Source organism: Macadamia integrifolia, chromosome 10 (genome assembly GCF_013358625.1).
Source record: "Macadamia integrifolia cultivar HAES 741 chromosome 10, SCU_Mint_v3, whole genome shotgun sequence".
In the NCBI taxonomy this organism is placed as follows: Eukaryota; Viridiplantae; Streptophyta; class Magnoliopsida; order Proteales; family Proteaceae; genus Macadamia; species Macadamia integrifolia.
The window spans coordinates 33,285,487-33,304,543 of record NC_056566.1 but is presented as its reverse complement, the minus strand read 5'-3'; the positions used below and the strand labels follow the sequence as shown (position 1 = coordinate 33,304,543).

At 37.8% G+C, this 19,057-nt stretch overlaps 1 protein-coding gene across 3 annotated transcripts; it reads left to right on the top strand.

Annotated features, from left to right (window-relative positions):
* Window positions 1-219: 219 nt before the first annotated feature.
* On the top strand, window positions 220-17,786 carry LOC122091392 (probable ATP-dependent DNA helicase CHR12). Of its 3 annotated transcripts, XM_042661302.1 has the most exons (12): window positions 220-636; window positions 1,783-1,939; window positions 2,465-2,529; window positions 3,346-3,540; window positions 4,258-4,407; window positions 4,987-5,391; window positions 9,865-10,124; window positions 10,268-10,483; window positions 14,268-14,475; window positions 14,550-14,703; window positions 15,709-16,311; window positions 16,790-17,786. In XM_042661302.1, exons 1-12 carry the CDS (start codon window positions 409-411, stop codon window positions 17,506-17,508), a joined length of 3,360 nt encoding a protein of 1,119 aa, XP_042517236.1. In that variant the 5' UTR covers window positions 220-408; the 3' UTR covers window positions 17,509-17,786. The 3 variants fall into 3 exon arrangements, with proteins under 3 accessions (XP_042517236.1, XP_042517238.1, XP_042517239.1); XM_042661304.1 differs by lacking the exon at window positions 220-636 and having other exon boundaries at window positions 1,878-1,939; window positions 3,290-3,540; XM_042661305.1 differs by lacking the exons at window positions 220-636; window positions 1,783-1,939 and having other exon boundaries at window positions 2,493-2,529; window positions 3,329-3,540.
* Window positions 17,787-19,057: the final 1,271 nt, after the last annotated feature.

Genomic DNA, 19,057 nt, shown 5'->3' with positions numbered 1-19,057 from the left:
ACATGAGTTTTTATTTCTTTTTCTTGCCAACCAAACAGGCCCAAGTCTCCGAGATCCAGATTCCAGACCGGGACAAATGGACAATCCTCACAATAGCCATACTTGGGGGTATTTCAGACGTTTCCATCCTTTTAGGATCTTTCTCGTCACTTCTTACATACTCGGGGATATTTTCCGTAATTCGCCGCAGGCTCTAGCCGATTCTATCCTCCTTATTGAACCTAAGTACCCAACCAAAGGGCGAAGAGAGAGAGTGTGTGTGTGTGTGAGAGAAGGCTTTGTGCGAAGTGAAAGGGAAGGGGAGAACCGAGGGGCAGAGAGAGATCGTAAGCAGAGGAGAGGAGAAGAGAACCGTTGGTGTTTTAATAAGTTCGAAATCTAAAATATCCGTCTCGTCTCTTTCCCGCCATGGTGGCTCAGGTGGAGAATAGAGCTTCCCTCGATCAGGTTCAGAAGACCAAGACCTTGATCTGCGCCCTCAATCTCATCTCCAGAAACCTCCCTCTCCCTCCCGAGGTATATGACACTGTTTGCTCCATCTACCTTAACGAGGATGATTCCGATAACAGTAACGATCATGGTGTCGGCGTTGAAGCCCACAATAGTGAGGGCAATCGCCTGTCGGAGGATAATTCGGTGCGAATCCTCTCATGTCCTTCTCGCTTTCTCTTTTTTTCTGTCTGTTCTTTGGTTCAATTGGATTGTGTTGCTTTTGCGGGTCTTAACCGATGCATTATTCTAAACTGCGTTCCGTTTAGAATCTTGGAGCCCTAGAAGGGCCTAGGTTTTCTTCTAGAGCTGCCCTGATTCTACATGCACGGTGCTATTGCGCCGTGCGTGGTTAGGGACGGTCTCGTTGGCGGTTTTCCTTTACCTCTCCCGGGGTAGGATTCGAGTTTGATGGGAATGGGTGTGCTTGATTCTTTGTATCTTTTGCCCTTTTCTGCTTTCTTTTCTCTCTTCCGTGTGAAACCTTTGACGGGTACATGGAATGTGGGGAGATTAAAACATCTGTTTTGCTTATATTGATGTTTTGGGTATATTTTGTAGGTTGGAGGGTAGGGGTGAAAACATGTTTTCTACCACGTTGAACTTTTTGGGTTGATGGAAAATTATCCTTGTATGGTTTTTGTCGAAGTTGTGGTTGAGCACGGGCAAACGTATTTGAAGGCATTGAAGCTATGAACACAACTACATAGCGAAAATTTGCCCCTTTAGATATGATGAAATACTAATGGATTCAATTCCGGTTACCCATCACAGAAATGTATAACCTCTGTTTGAAGTTTGGCTATTCTATAGGTATTTTTAACCAAATGGATCCGGCAACATCACTATTCCCTAGTTCCAATATTTCTAGTGTCAGCCACATTACTTCTGCTCTTCTGTTCCGTTATATCGCAAGTAACTGAGCTGAAGTGTCGACCCATATATTGTTCTTGGGATTGAATGACAAGCTGAATGAATCAACCTGGATAACTGAAAAAAAATGTTTTGAAGCACTTGTTTAAATGGTAGTTTTTTGGTTTACCTTGTTGTCCAAAATATGGTATATTGGTATTTCATTTTGTGAATCAGTTAAACCTCTTTCAACATCTAACGTAGGTAATGAACATGGAGTGAGGACCAAATTGTTTAGATCTTTGTTGTCTGCAAGGAAACCTGACACTAATTTTTACTCTGATAGTGTTGAATTTGTTATTGTTGTGTGGTTCAATGACTTATGTTGTAGTATTTGATTGGGCTTTAAATTTGAAATCTCTATGGACCTTTATGTGGCAGAGTGGTCATCAGATTTTTGATGGAGGGGCTTTAATTACAGAATTTGAGGATGCCCTGGTGAAGCAACGTCCAAATTGCATGTCAGCTTTAAAGTTGAGAGAATCAAAGGAAAGTCGTATACGGAGCCACATTCATCATCGTTTAACTGAGCTTGAAGGTTGTTTTTTTCTGCTAGACTGCTATGATTCTCATATCTGGGATTTCTGTCTGTGTGTTCATGGACCAAATGAGCCACATTCAGCATCGTTTAACTGAGCTTGAAGGTTGTTTTTTTCTGCTAGACTGCTATGATTCTCATATCTGGGATTTCTGTCTGTGTGTTCATGGACCAAATGAAGCATATTCTCTTGGCTTTTAATGGCTAATCTTCTTTTGAGTGTGTTTTCATATTTCTACTTGCATATGTGCTTATAGGCTGCATTTAGTAGGGACGGTTGTAGATATTACTAGGCTCTTTATTTTAATATGGATGGAAAATATTCTGTAGATAAATCATCTCATTCATTATGGTTGTCTTCCACTTATTAAGTTCCTCAAACACAAATGTGAAGTGCGCACTCTGTTTTTTTTTTAATGCTAATGTATCAAAAATGTATCTTTCCATGTAGAACTATTTGTCCTTTTCCAGGTTTTATCTTGGCATTTTGTTTCCAAAGCTAACTTGGGCATTATAATGAACCAGAGTTGCCTTCAAGTAGAGGTGAGATCCTGCAAACGAAGTGCTTGCTTGAGCTCTATGGGCTAAAGGTAACCTTTTATTTTAAAGTTCTTTCCAAACTTAGTATGTTCACTCATTCCAACCCTCCCCCCACCCAAAAAAAGAGAGAGAGAAAAGAGAGAGAGAGAGAGAGAGAGAGAGAAGAAAAGAAGAAGATACATGTTAGAGAAGAAAAGAAGAAGATACATGTTAATCTTATTATGAATCTAATTTTCTCTGATTCAATAAGAGAAATGTTTTGTATTACATTTCTATCCCCCTTGTCCATGCCTTTACTGACCTCTAAGTGTTCTTATGGTTGAGAAGCATTGTTGACATCCATAATAAGTAGACGATTGCGGGGTCCAAAAATAAGTCAAAAACATGGCCCGTTGGATACAATGACTGTGTTTCATTCTTATAATTGTCCATTACTCTAGAAACGGACTGCCTGAGGTGTTCTCAACCAATTGATGATTACAGTATCACACTATTATAGCTTCACCAATTGCAATATGGTAACTTTAAAATGAAAAACAGGTAGCAAAAAATGTGTTATTGCACTATGGTGAACTTCCAAATAATGTCCGAAATATCGCCAAAATTGCTGAAATGCAAGAAACTGAAACAAAACGACTATCAGAATTTATATGCAAAATTTCACCGAAATATTTGGGGTTTGGCAGAGGGAAAAATGGGGACGAAATTCTAAATTTCGAACCTTGATTCCATATTGTACCTTTACAAGAACTTGGTTTGAATGCTTTATGTGATGGTGTTTTTTGTTCTTCAACCTTTTTCCCCTATAAGGACTGGAGGGATGACATGGGTTCTGTCCTTATGGGCAAGGATTCTTTTTCTACCAGCTAGCAGAGTTACAAAGCAAGGTCCGAACTGATGTGAATTCAGAATATTGGCTGCGTGAGAAATGTGCATATCCCGAGAAGCAATTGTTTGACTGGGGAATGATGCGATTGTCTCGCCCTTTGATCATGTATGGCGTGGCAGATGCTTTTGCAATGGAGACTGATGGGCGTTTGCGAAAGAAACGGGATGCAGAGGTTAGTGGTACATGCATTAGTTCTTTTCCCATGGATTCTCTAGTACTAGGGAGTTGAGGAGTTAGAGCTGCTTTTTGATTGGTTTCAATTAGGTCTTTCTTGTGAAAAATTTACTTGCTTAACAAGATTGGGTTTGTAAAAATCTGATACATCATATACTTTTGGATGGTGAAAAAGAGTTTGACAGATCAATATCTTGATTAAGGGGTGTCAACCAGTTGGGCCTTAATCAGTCCTGCACAGATGAGGCACAAGACTGAAATTGACCATTTAATCTAATTGGTCTTGAAAGCCTAAACCAAAACCAATAAATAAACAGATGGTTGGTAATCAAGCTTAAATCAGTCCTCGCTGTTTATATGTGTGGAAGTGTCGGATTCCGAGGTACGATGGTCGGAGATGAGAGTAGAGAGTGAGGTGCGCACCTAGTTTGACGTAGAAGAGTTCTTGCACCTCTCTCTCTCTATGCTATCTACTCTCTGCTCTCATCTCTGACCATCGTACCTCAGAGATTACTATAACCATCCTGCCTGCTTTACTTTTGTCTTAAGAGATATTACTAGGAGGGACAGTAGTGGCTCTTGCTTGGCTATTCCCATGCATATTATAGCTGTGAAATTGGGACTATGAGCTTCATCCAACCCAAATTTACATAATGTTTTTCTCTCTTCCTCCTTATATTTTATTATGCACTGCTATGAAATCCCCTTGCTGCAGAGGTTTTCAAGGTTAGAGGAGGAGGAAAAGAATCTTATGGAGACCCGAAAAAGGAAATTTTTTGCAGACCTTCTTAATACAGCTCGTGAGTTTCAATTGCAAGCACAAGCTGCTCTGAAGCGCCGGAAACAAAGGAATGATGGGGTTCAGGCATGTAATTTTTTCGCTTTCTCCATAATCTGGTTTTTATGTTTCTCGTAAAATGACTTACATTTCTCCTCCATTGTGCTATGTTTCAATTAAAAAAAAAAAAAAGGTAGAAATTGGAGGATTTAGTAGTTTATCTTTTTATCCTTTTCAGTGTTTACCTACTTGCCAATCCTTCGTTACCCTTAGTGATGGGATAACTTCAAGGAACAGAAAACAATTGAAACATTGATATAAACAAAGACTTATACAGTGAGATATGTTTCTACCATCATCAGAAGTACACTTTTTTATTGGCAGTATTCTTGTTTTTATTATGAACTTAATAGATATTTCTCCAGACTTATAGAGTGAGATATGTTTCCATTTCTAATGCATTAATGGGCCAAACTTAATTCACCAAAAAGAGAGTGAGAGAGGGCCCTTGGGGGGGAGGGAGACAGGAGAGAGAGGGAATAAAGGTGCTTACTTTTCACAGAAAGTAAATAAAACTACTAAACGGTTGTCAGTATTGTTTTTTTTTTTTTAACCCTATAATGGAAGGAGCCATTATAATTTATTAATTCTGAAATTCCATAACAGGCATGGCATGGAAGGCAAAGACAACGTGCTACAAGGGCGGAGAAATTGAGGTTCCAAGCACTGAAAGCTGATGACCAAGAAGCATACATGCGTTTGGTGGAGGAGAGCAAGAATGAACGGCTGACAACGCTTCTAGGGAAAACCAATGACCTTCTTGTTCGTTTGGGAGCTGCAGTTCAAAGGCAAAAAGATGCCGAACATTCTGATGGCAAAGAATCTCTGAAAGGCTCAGAGACAGATGCTCCTTCACATTTGTCTGCTTCTGAGAGTAAGACCCCTGAGGATATGCTCCCTGATGAAGACATAGACGTGGTTGATATAGATTCTGAGCGCCATGTGAAGACAAGCGATTTTCTTGAAGGCCAGAGGCAGTATAATTCTGTCATTCATTCGATTCAGGAGAAGGTAAAGAGAAAATCCTTAATATTGTACCTTCCTTATCTTCTTCTTCTTCTTTTTTTTTTTTTTTTGGTGCAAATCCATAATTTTGTTTCTTAATATTGTACCTTCTTTATCTTCTTAGGATTTTAGTTTTGTTAGTCCTTTGTATTTTATGTATTTAAGTTTAGTTTAATGTGCTTTTTTATTACTTAGTTTTCTATTGCATTGTAAGAAATGGAATAGCAATAGAACTGAGCATTCAGTTCGATCGAAAAACGAATTGAGCATTTAGTTTGCAAAACCTTCATATCTATTTGGCATTGCATTAATATGAATAACTTAGAAAAACAGGAGGCTGAGAGTAATTCAAGCTTTACTATGATTTTAGCTAGTAAAATTAGAATTTTTTATTTATTTTTTTATTTTTTTTGGGGGGGGGGGTTGATCATTTGAATTGGGTACCACTTTGGTTGATTATTAAGTCAAAATAAGTATTAAAAGCATGGTTTAAAGTAGCAGATAGTATCGATCCCATTGGACGATACGCATCAATATCAGTTGGTGTTGATATGTATTGGTATCAGTTGGTGTGGAAAGAATGCATTTTTTGCAAAAAGTGCAATGTCTCCTTCTGTATCGATAAGTATCGGCTGATACACTCCGATATACACTGATACTTACCAATACTTAAGGTACGTATTATAATACCCATTTCACTTTCTAAACAGAGCCTGTTCTTCTCGCTGGCAGTACTTTAAGTTTCCAAAATATGAATCACACCTGCACAATCTATCTCCCTTTCATTTCTTGGACTTGGGGCTTTGAATCATTCATAGAAAATGATTCAAAATCACAATCAAATTGATGCTTAGAGGATTAAAGCATAAAAAATCATTTTTTGAAGCTAAACATAATGCAAGATGGGTAACTTGAAAAAACTCGAATTTTTTTCGCAAATATTTGCTTTTACTTTTTTTTTTTTGGGCTACGAATGAGTAGATATAGGAAAAACAAACTAAAAATTGCATCAAACATGAATATTGCATCAATTTTTTCATAGATTTTGAAATTTCTCAGAAATTTAAATAGGTTTCAACCTGAAATTTATTTTTTTTTATTTTCTTGTAAAAATTGATATTGAGTTGGAAATTTTATATTCATATATTGTATATCAGTATATGTAGAACAATTTCAATTGAATGCACTTGTCTCGTTATACATTGTTCTCCATTTTAGTGTTTATATGTGATACATGTTATATATTGCTTATTTATAGTGTTTTTTGCTCCAAAAGTGTATTTCCATGCATATCTTGCGTACCTCCGATACAATACCCGATACTGATATTTTAATCCTTGAGTAAGAGACCACTAAATCACTATCTCCTGTAGTAATTTTCAGTAAATTTTATAAGAAAGGTCATGATCTATGCTTTCCCAAGGTTATGTTTGGTTGTACAAGGAAAGTGCAGAAGAAGAAAACTGGAAAGCTGTTAAGCATTTTACTGCACAGAAGATCTGCAACAATGTTTTCTAAAACTTCTTTATTTGTGGTTGGATTTTATTCAGTTGAACTGTGAGTTAGACTTTCTGAGAGAAATTGTTGTGGTTGAATTTCCTATTCATAAGAATTTAGAAAATTTTGATGACAAGAAGTTTCCTTTTCCCAAAGGCATTTATTCTCTGTTACAATTAATCTGTGGGTAGTGCATGTATTTTAGAAATAGGCACTTTGCCTCACCTTTCCTTGTCTCTCTATGCTATCATATGGTACCTAGGTTCTTTATTTTGGTCTTGTATAAAGTTTTATGTGAAGTTTAGTGCTTCTTAGCATTGATTTTCACCCCTAAAAATGGAAGTTTACTAGCTGTCATTGTAATTACAAAGCATTTGTAAACCTAAAATTGGTACAGCCTTCTGGAAGAAAACTATAACAGTATATAATGTAATACTACAACAACAATAACAACCACCATCATAATCTTATCCCAAGTTAATGGGGTTGGTTAATGGATCCAATACGTATCAAAGTAAAAGAAAAGCAGAATAAAAGAAGTGCACACGGAACTAAAAGGCGATACTTAGCAGTAAAATAGATAGCATCCCAGAAACGTCCCCTATAAGGGGCCAGCTACGCGGGTCTTTGTCCTCCACAGTGGTCTATTTGCGGTCATATTAGAAATCCAGCCCTACCATATGCATATCTTTCCTAACCACTCGTTAAAAGTCATTTTAGGTCTGCCCCTATTTCTACTGGCCCTCTCTATATGAAGAAGCTGGTCAATTTTTTTGACTGGGGCATCCATAGGTCTCCATTGAACATGGCTATACCATCTCAACCGGCTCTCACGGAGCTTGTCCTGAATCGGAGCAACCCCCAATTTGTTTCTAATACAATCATTCCTTACTCTATTTCTCGTGGTCTTGACACACATCCCACGTAACATCCGTATCTCTGCTGCCCCCAGCTTATTCAAATTACACTTCTTGATTGCCCAACACTCTGCCCCATAAGTTATGGCTGGTCGTATTGCTGTCCTGTAGAATTTTCCCTTGAGTTTAACCGGCATATGTTTCACATAATTGAATAATATAATATCGTAATTGATTAACCAAAACAGTCCCAAATAGAATCGAATCCCAGAGAATATAAAACCAGATAGGGAGAAATCACATAAGTCAAAATCAAGAGCTCAGATGGTCTCTAAACTCAGGTCAGTTGAGCAAATAAGGGGTAGAACATGTTAAAATTCTAAACTCGATCCAAGGGCTGGATCAGAAGTTACGAGTCAATCCAAGTAGCATTAGGAAAGGGGTATATCAGTCAAATCACAGATCAGGTTGATAAACAGAAGACAGAACTATAATACCAATCGAATCTGATATTAGCAATTAGATCTTAGCAACAATAACCGAACAGTAATCAAATCAATATAGTAATCAGAATTGTAGAAAAAAGAATCTGGTTATAAAGGTCAGAATTGGAGAAATGAAATAACTCCAGATCAGCAGGTCTGATAGGGGAATATCTGATCAAGTTCTTCCTTTAGGTTTGTAGAATAACCTATCAAAAGATTTGGATAATCTGATGGGAAGATTTCCTCAACTGTAATTCATTTAAAAAACTCCTTGCATGAATTCCAGATCAGAGTAGGAATTGCAGAAAATTAAGAGGAGCACTTACTTGGTTTATGGAGAAGAAGATGGAGGAAGAAGAATAATAGCAAAAGAAATACACCCGGGATTCACACCGCAAGGTGGTTGGATGGGTTAAACACAAGGTTCTTCACCAATGGAGAAGAGGAGCAGCAAAAAGTTCTCAAAATTTGTATACAATGCAGGCCTCCCTTACAAACTTATATAGAAGACTCAAAACACTGAAAAGGAAAGGCCTGACGCAATCCTTAACTACCACAATAGGCAACGAAGACAAAGTTTCTCATTAATCAAAATTTGTGTACAATACTGGGCTCCCGTACAAACTTGTATAGAAGATTAAAAAATATACTCAAAACAATGAAAAGGATCAATGCTATGTTCTTTTTTTGGACTGTTACGGCGTTACAGGTGATGTATCATACGGTCAGGAAGATCTGATGAATCAATTTCAGCATAGATGATTTCACAGATTGGGCACATATCGTTGATGGTCCGGTCCCTCACATGTCCATGTAAAAACCACTGGAAGTTTTAGTATATCAAAATGTTCACGATAATTTTTGTGTACCCAACAGACATTTCTTCTATTCAGTGATATATATATATATATATATATAAGTTCTTTTTTATTTACAACCCACCCAAAAAAAAAAAAAAATCTGTTGGCAAAATAGACTCATTATATATGGAAAGCTTGAGATCCTAAGATGTGGATTGCCATTTTCCATTGTTGGGAACTTGTTTTTCTAGTGTTTTTAAATCTCAATCATAAATGAGAGTTGTTACTTGTAAAGAAGCAGCAGCAAACATTGTATCTTATGGGGAAAAAACGTTGTTTGAAGATTATGAATCATATCAACCGTATCTTCTTAGAAACGCCGGGCTAGGTCCATATGTCTTTCTTATTATACATAGATGCTTGTTATAGTCCTTTGTGTCTTGATAATGATTATATAGTTTTTTTACCTAATGGTGCCTTCTTGAAATTGCATGTTCTTCCCAACATTCCACTACTTCCACAGAATTTTGATTTATTTTGGAAATATTCCAGTGAAAGTTCTGTGAACCCCAATTGAAATCAAATTTCATTGACCAAGAAGAATGCCACTTTGTCGCTTTATCCCCCCCCCCCCCCGGGCGGCCTTTGTTTGGAAATTCCATTTTCCTATATAGTTCAGCACAGCCACATATGATTATCACTATGGAAAGTGAATCTGCCCTGTGACTTTTTATAGCATTAAGAGGCAAAAATACTGCTTGATTTCTGCAAGATTTAGTATCTTATATTAGATATTTGATTTAGACCAGGAGCACAGCATCTAAATTCTTAACTCTACAGGTGATGGAGCAACCAGCCATGCTTCAAGGGGGAGAATTAAGGCCATACCAGTTGGAAGGACTTCAGTGGATGCTATCTTTGTTTAACAACAATCTAAATGGGATTTTAGCTGATGAGATGGGATTAGGAAAGACAATTCAGACCATATCATTGGTTGCGTATCTAATGGAGAAAAAGGGTGTGGTTGGGCCCCACTTGATTGTGGCTCCAAAGGCTGTATTGCCAAATTGGGTTAATGAATTTGCAACCTGGGCTCCTGGGTATTGTTTGAATAACTTCTTCTTCTTCTTTTCTTTCTTTCTTTCTTTCTTTCTTTCTTTCTTTTTTTTTTTTTTGGGTTTGTTATCTTTTATAATTTATTTACACTAAACTCACTTTCTTGAGAACTTCTTTTATTATCCAGTATCGTGGCTATTTTATATGATGGACGTCAAGATGAAAGAAAGATTATGAGGGAGGAGTATTCTGGAGAAGGGAAATTCAGCGTGATGATAACCCACTATGATCTCATTATGCGAGACAAATCATTTTTGAAGAAAATTCATTGGCACTACATGATTGTTGATGAAGGACATCGGTTGAAAAATCATGAATCCGCTCTTGCCCGGACTTTGGCTGAGTATGCTAATTTTACCATCTATAGAGCATTTTTTTCCTGTTTCTTGCTTTAATCCCCTTCTCCCTTCTCCCTCCTCACCCCACACCCAATAAAAAAAAAAGTTGATAAAGCTGTGTTTATTTCTCTTTTCATGGTGTATTGCCTTATTTACCAGTGCATGTCTTTGGTTTGTCTGTACATATTACTCTCTTTTAGTATTTTTATATGTTGACGTGCAACATCATTTTGGGAACTTCTATGTCCTAATTTAATCAGTGACAATTAATACATTTCTTGGGTGTTGTTTCCAAGACATTCATTCCCTTTAATTATGTGCTTTGTTAGATTATTACCAGGTTTAAGATCTTGGTTTTGCCACACATCTCGCCACAAAAAAAAAAGATATCTGGCGATCTTGTACTTTTTTAGCGTTCATCTCGCTGGTTGATCTTGGTGGGCATATGGGCTTTGTAGCCCCTAAAACTATATATTTATCCTATTTTAGTCATTCTAAACACAATGGATACATCAGTTTTTTAAAAATCAAACTCAAAATGGTACTTTGACATTGTACCCTATGTAAGTAGTCGGCGAGTTTTTGAACCCTTCATTTAGTATGATATATTCACCAATCCGCCTTCCACAATCAACATTCTGACACAACAGAATCATTAAAATATAAAAGCCATTATTTCTAATTATTATTGATGATTGATGAGTCACATACATTGAAAATTTGTAATGCCATAAGATAAGCGACAATTAACATAACAAGTTACAACATAGTTGCATAAAGTACATAACATAGATATACTGATATAGTAAACAACTAGATATTTAGACTCCATCCTAAAGACCAAGACTCTTAGTACTGAAATGTGTGTTAGGCCATATCATCATAGCCTCCATGTTGTTAATGTTGATGTTGAAGTATGTTTTGCTCTGATTGAAGCACAAAGGCTGGCCATGTCATAGTATGACGGAAGTAATACTCAAGGTTTACCACAACAGCCCTATAAATATCATCACCAACAAATTGGAGATACCCAATCTTTGGGTATATATCTCTGAGACTAAATGAGTTGGAACGAGATCCATAGCTGCTGGTTGGTGCTTGACGGACAGGAACCGGTATGTATGGCTGCGGTTCTGGAGCCCCGAAGGTGCTATCCACAAAACCTGACCTAATCTGAGAGTGTGATTGACCCTCATACTCAGTGGCAGAGGGGAAAGAACTGGCCTGTGGGTGTCCAAACTGGCCAAATTGACTATAATGACTATAGTTTGAACCGGTTGTCCTTATGCCATATATAGCTGCCGGTGCATGCAACGGCTCCCCAAGAAAATCGGTCGAAACCATGCTTTATATGCCTTGGTTGGACCAAGACTGAACCAAAACTGGATCGAAACCGAGATATGTGGCGAGACGTCGAAATCTACGTCGAGATATTGCCCATTTTTTAGCTCACTAGTACATCCATCTCGCCTTTTTCAAAAAACAAGATCTCACCGAGATCTTGAACCATGATTATCACTTTCTTCTACATTTTCTTTCTTTCCATTTCCTTCTTTCCTTTTTTGGGAGGGGTGTGGTGGGGGGAGAGGTTTATCATAGGTTTAGATGGTTGACAGAACTTTGGTGTTGCCAAATAATAACAAGAATGTCTTTTTGCTTTTCATGTTGCGTTATCTACTATTTGGTGATTCACCTACAAGAAAGAGTTTGTAGTATGGACGCATTTCTTCGTCTTCTTCTTCATGGGTTTATGACAATTTATGATATTTGTTTTAATTTGCAGTAGAACTTAAAAAAAAAAAAATAATAATAATAAATAAATAATAATAATAATAATAATAATAATAATAATAATTTGCTCAGGCCTTATGCATTCAAACTATGTAAGGAATGGCAATTAATTTTTATAAAAGTTGCATGTCAGTTCAAATGAGTTAGATACTAGCAAAACAGCTCAATTCAGGTAATTTTCCCAACTAAATGGGGTTGGCTTCATGGATTCTATTTCGGCGCTCAGATTTGTTTAAGGTCATGTTAGTTGTCAAGCCTAGGCAATTCATATATTTGCTCTCTACTTCTTCCCTAGTCAATTTTTATCTAACCCCAGTCTTTCAACCCTAATCTGTATCATATCACTCCTCCTTCTCACTGTACTCAATGGCCTCTGCTGCAAACGCCCCTACCACATTAAATGATGCTCCTTCAACTTATCTTCTTTTGCATCACTCCTAGATCACCTTAGATTTTTTTCCCCCACTTACCTATCTCAACTTACTCATTTCAGCTGCACTTATTTTGTTTGTAAGCTGTTTCTATACCAGCAGCACAGCTAATAGGAAAAATATTTTGTATCTTTTTCATGTCGGTCATGCACGATTCATGGTCCATGCTGTCATGCATGATGCATCATATGTATATAGGTGAACCAGGAGTTCTTTCCCTTATGTTTTCATGAACTAGGACACTGGAATGTTGCCTTCCAGATTACATCAATTTTATATCAAGGTCACCATTTTCATCTCATGAGAAAAAAGGATCTGGATGGACAAATGTATGATGTTGTAGGAGATATGGTGGTGTTCCTTCTCATTCTTCTCAGTAAATCCTACACTGGTGACTGGTCTCTAGATAGTGCAAGGCCTGTTTTCCTTTTTTCTTTCTATGCATGAAACTAGTGCCGATGAGCAAAAGATTAAACAATATGATTCTGGTTGGGAATTTCCAAGAGAAGTCTTAATAACATTAGTATTTTGTAGCATTACATCATCATTTTCACATTTGGTGATATGTAGTTGTGATGTACATAGTACTTAATGTGATTAATAATCTGTATCATATGCATGTAATCACTTCCCAAGGCTGGCAAATAATTTCGTACTTATTTGGGGAGGAGGCAGATAGAAGGAAAATTTTGAAGGAGACCTGCACAAGAATGTGAACATGGAGAGACAACAATGAGTTCTGTCTCTTCTTTGGTTAAAGTTTGCAGCTGACAAGTTTGACCTTGTACTGGTTTTGGGCCTCCATTATCGTACTAATATTTAAGGAGAAGAATTTCTGCGCACTTGAGTTTGTACGGCTAGACACAGCGGGGCTGGAAAGACCGTGCTGCCTCAGCACTGAAGATGCTCAAACTCTCCCTCCCATTGGCTGCGCATGCTGGCATGTACCTGCACCAGAGGGCAGGGTTCTCTCACACAATATTTAATTACTCCTATGGAAGTGGGACTTTAAATAGCTATTTAATGTTATGCACAACTTTTGACTTTTGATTGACTCCTTCAGTGGATGGTTGCATCACATTTAGAGCATCAGTTCATTTCCATGTCTAGCTTTTAGTTTGTTTTCTTTGATCTCTATGTGGTGAATGCAGAAGGTTAATTTCCCAGATTTTTCCTAATTGTTGAATATGATGATTACCACTTTAAGCTTCAGAAAATGTATTTCCAATCTTCTCAACTGAACTGCAAATTTATCTTACAATGTAAAAATAGTATTCCTTTCATAATTTTTTCAATTTGGTTTAAATTCAATCTAGTACACATTCCTTAATTTCCATTCAATCCCTAGGCTTACAGCTGCTACATTGCGTTTGAGACTGTATTACATATGAAAGTTCTGGCCCAGTTTTGGATCATTATGCATCTATATTGGTTCATATTCTACGAAGTAAATTAGCTGACAGCTGTCTTCTGAAAGTAGTTCATACAATACCGTAAATCTTTTTGACATTATTGCTCTCCCATTATGTCGATCTGTTCAAGACATTATTGCTCTCCCGTTGTGCAGCTACAAAATTAGGCGGAGGCTTCTACTAACTGGCACCCCCATACAAAATAGTTTGCAAGAGTTGTGGGCCCTACTTAATTTTCTCCTCCCCACAATCTTTAATTCAGTTGAGAATTTCGAGGAGTGGTTTAATGCACCCTTTGCGGATCGATGTGATGTTTCTCTTACAGATGAGGAAGAGCTTTTGATTATTCGTCGTTTGCATCAGGTAGGTGTTGGCAGTTTCTATAACTCTATCAAATTGGTTTCTTTTAGATATAACCATTTTACCCCAATTCCCAGGTTATAAGGCCATTCATACTGAGGAGGAAGAAAGATGAGGTGGAGAAATTCCTTCCTGGGAAAACACAGGTCATACTGAAATGTGATTTGTCAGCATGGCAGAAAGTATACTATCAACAGGTCACTGACTTGGGAAGAGTTGGGTTGGATACTGGTATGTCTATTTTTGTCGGTGCCAGCTGTTAATTTGCAGAAGTGGTTTTCTACTTCTATGCTCAATAAAGGGGAAAAAATGTCTATTAATGCTCTTGAAAGTGGTACTTTATTTTTTTTTTAATTAAAATCTTTTTGGGTGGGCACATCCAAACAGTTTTCTGGATGGACACAGCTAGTTTTCCCACCTGGAAGGGTGATTTGGCAATTCGGACCATCGGATATGTAGGGATGGTCTGGATTCGCCACTAGTGAAACTTCAGCCCCAAATTCAACCATTTACTCTTTCTCGTAATGGCATACCCCCCCCCTGTGTATGTCAATGCATCTCCTTGGACTCTGCACCCTCTTCGTAATCATGATTTTTTGTTGCTTTATTTTGCTACTTGGCAGACTCCATTTGGGCTAAAATTTCATATATTAGCAGAGGGTCTGGGGTTCCACCAGACCACAAATTTTCAGCCCCATCTGACATTGCCACGTGGAAATAAATAGGTGCCCGTCCAGAAAACCCTTTGGATGATGAGTTCGTTCAGAAAGAAGTGACTGTTTTTTCTAAAGATGACTAAGTTGCTGTTAAACTAATCAGATGCAGCGCATCATTGTCTTCGATGTTAATTCTTCTAAATTACCATCATATTTGCAGTTTAGAGAGTTTGGCCTTTGTGTAGATGACCATGAGTATCTTTTACAGTTGACATCATTTCATCTTTGTCCAGTGATTAGAAAGATGCTGTCTTCAGCCCTGAGAAAATGTGCGAGGACAAAGTTCACTCTTTAATTGAATTGAACTTCTGTGTCATTCAGAATCTTATCTCTCTGGAGCTTTTATTGTTTAACTTAATTTTCTGTCACCCTCAAATTTAAGCTGATTAATTCCTACTACTTCCCCCCTTCCCCCCCCCTCCCCCTCCCCTCCCCCCACTTGGGTTCTCCATGATTCAATATTACTTTGGAAGAGAGAACAGAAATTATTACCTGTTTACTAAAAGATAAGAATCTGCAGGATCTGGGAAGTCCAAGAGTCTCCAGAACTTGTCAATGCAACTCAGGAAGTGTTGTAATCACCCATACCTCTTTGTGGGCGAATATAACATTTGGCGCAAGGAGGAGATTGTTCGAGCATCTGGGAAATTTGAGCTGCTTGATCGCTTGCTCCCAAAACTCCGAAGAACAGGGCATAGAGTTCTGCTTTTCTCAACAATGACACGTCTCATAGACATCCTTGAAATTTATTTGCAGCTGCATGATTATAAGTATCTTAGACTGGATGGCACCACAAAGACAGAAGAAAGAGGGACTCTACTTAAGCAATTTAATGCACCGGACTCACCTTTCTTCATGTTTCTTTTGAGCACCCGTGCTGGGGGCCTTGGTCTAAACTTGCAAACTGCAGATACTGTTATAATATTTGATAGTGATTGGAACCCCCAAATGGACCAACAAGCAGAGGATCGGGCCCATCGTATAGGGCAGAAGAAGGAAGTGAGGGTCTTTGTGTTGGTTAGTGTTGGATCAATTGAAGAGGTTATCCTGGAACGTGCAAAACAGAAAATGGGCATTGATGCCAAAGTCATTCAGGCAGGGCTGTTCAATACAACCTCCACAGGTTTGTTATTATCTTTAATCCTCTAAAGGGTGACTTTCTATAGTGATTATGCTGATTATTCTAGACATATTTTCATTCAGGAAGAGAATCAGAATTGCATGTGCATTATTACTTTTAATAATTTATCATAATCGAACACTTCATTGTATATATGGAGACATACATTCAAATATTTCAAATTGAATTTAATATTTTCATTAATACCATTAGTTGGAACTAGGATGGAGTAATTATTATTTAGTGAGTGGAATCAGGCTGTTTCCTGACCATGAAATCCGATTTTATGAATTACTATCTCATTACTATTGGTGGGTGGTCTATATAATATATCAACAATGTCTATGTAGGAATTATCAGCACCATATGAGCTGTCTGTTATTCACTGAATTGTTTGTGTATATATTTGTGTTGGTAATGAGAACCCCAACTATGTCAAGAAACTTGGGTGAAATAAACAGAATGTTTTTTTTTTCTGCAGCTCAGGACAGAAAAGAGATGTTGCAGGAAATCATGCGAAGAGGTACAAATTCACTCGGGACAGATGTGCCAAGTGAGAGAGAAATCAACAGTCTTGCAGCTCGATCGGATGAGGAGTTCTGGTTGTTTGAGAGAATGGATGAGGAAAGACGGCAAAGGGAGAACTACAGATCAAGGCTGATGGAAGTACATGAAGTACCTGACTGGGCATATTCCGTCCCTGATAACAAGGCAGACAAGTCTAAGGATGTGGAACCTGATGCTAATGGAAGTACAGGAAAGCGGCGCAGAAAAGAGGTGGTTTATGCTGACACACTGAGTGACATGCAGTGGATAAAGGCTGTTGAAAATGGAGAAGACTTGTCGAAGCTTATGGGTAAAGGGAGGAGGAGAGAACAGCTTCAGAATGAGGCAAATGAATCAACCAGTGATAATGTAGGAGGAGAGCAAAAAGCATTAGACCCAAGGAATGCCAATGAATCTACAGTCAGTGAGGGAGCAACTGAAGATTCCTTTGGGCAGACCCCTAAAAGGCTCAAATCTGGACCCATGCAGTGCAGCAGGCCTGAAAATGAAAGTCCCGTGGGAAGTGGTTGGAGTGGGGATATCTTCACATGGAAGACCCATAAGAAGAAGAGATCAAGCTATGGTGTTCCAAATTCATCATCATTTGATGCAAAAAGCCAGAATTCTAACAGCAGAGTGAATGGACGGTTTTGATATACCCAAACAACTTTTTGACAGATGTATTTATATGAAGCTTGAGTGAGTTTTATTCTAATTATACACTTACCCAGATCTTCCCATTTAGTGATCATGTGGTTCCTGAACCAGGCAGATCTTGGAGGGCTTTTCACAGTTTCTGTGCATGTCAAGCTTACTCACCCCCTCTGATCAATAGTTCTAAATTGTAATATTTTGTGCTGCGAATGAGAAATCATCTTCCATTTTTTGAGAAAAACAACTATGTTCTAGAGGCATAGATTGATTTAACAGTAGCATATGATTTTCCTTGTGAAGCTATTCATAAACTTTATCCTCCAAAAGGAATACTTATTCTGATTATGTAGAGAGGTCAAGGGAAATGATAATGTCAGCACTGTATCATTAATCTGTTAGCCGCTTGATTTGGATCTAACTGGCATAAATTCTTATGGGTATACATTACATAGATGAAATGCCCTAGGTTGTCTACACAACTAAACAGCCCTTCCTAATCACTGATATAATTATCCTGAATGGATGGACCAAACATCAAGAATCAATCATTTAAGTGCCATCTAATTAGCAATTCTTTCTTGTTGATGCCAAGGCCGTTTAATTAGTTAAGCTATGAATCGTTTAAAGGAAAACTGGAAATGGATGAAAAGATAAGGGACGAAAGTTAACCATTCAATGGGTTTACAATATTGCCTTACGAAAATGGTTAATAATTGTAAGAAAATCCAACTTGAACATAAAATAATTTGTTGCCATGGATGATGTTTGTATCTGGGGTAATTACAGTTTGGGATGGTTGATTAAACGTGAATGAAGTTACTTCGGCCAAAAACCTTTCTCCTAGCCAGTGTATTAAGATTTGGGAGGGAAATACCGGCTGATCCGGATTGGTTGATCTGTACTAGATTTCTAGGTTTAGTGCATATTCTGGCCGATTCCTGATCGATCCAACCGATTCTGATAATAGAAGCCCTAGACCCTGTTATAATTAGTACTCCCAGTAATAAAAGAGTATGAGATGCCACGAACACCTTGAACACCAGAATTTCAAGTTCGGAATATTTTTCACCTTCAACACCTCCAGGGCTTTTAGTAATGGAGACAATAAAGATTTCAAACCGAAGTTTTAGGTCGGACCTGCCTTCCAACCTTCTCAAAGTTGGCTTCTGAAAACCCAGAAACTGAAACCGCAATAAACTGTCCCAAACATCAAAACATGCACAATAGGGAAGGGTAGTAAGATTGTTCATTTTTCTGCTCCTTTTATAATTGAGGAAAATGGCAACAGCTGGCCAAATGAATTTAAGCCATCAGGGACAAGGTGGCCACTTAGAACCATTGGGTAGAATAGGGTAGCTGATTAAATATGCCACAAGTCAAATTTCTGGTTGCTCCACTGTAAGCCCCATCTTTTTCTAAACCTTTAAACCATTTGCCAAGATTTGAATTCTGAACCAGTGGCAAAGCAACTAACAAATATACAATGATGTACTAATGTCCACAAAATTTAGGCACCAATAAAGCTTCCAAGCTTCCCAATGCAGAATTA

What these genes read in the sequence shown, in the direction of transcription:
- LOC122091392 (XM_042661302.1), top strand. Translation starts at nt 409, where the DNA reads ATGGTGGCTCAGGTGGAGAATAGAGCTTCCCTCGATCAGGTTCAGAAG. An exon ending in GAAAGAAACGGGATGCAGAG is followed by an intron (nt 3,541 to 4,257) that starts GTTAGTGGTACA and finishes CCCTTGCTGCAG; the next exon opens with AGGTTTTCAAGGTTAGAGGA. An exon ending in AAGAGTTGGGTTGGATACTG is followed by an intron (nt 14,704 to 15,708) that starts GTATGTCTATTT and finishes AAGAATCTGCAG; the next exon opens with GATCTGGGAAGTCCAAGAGT.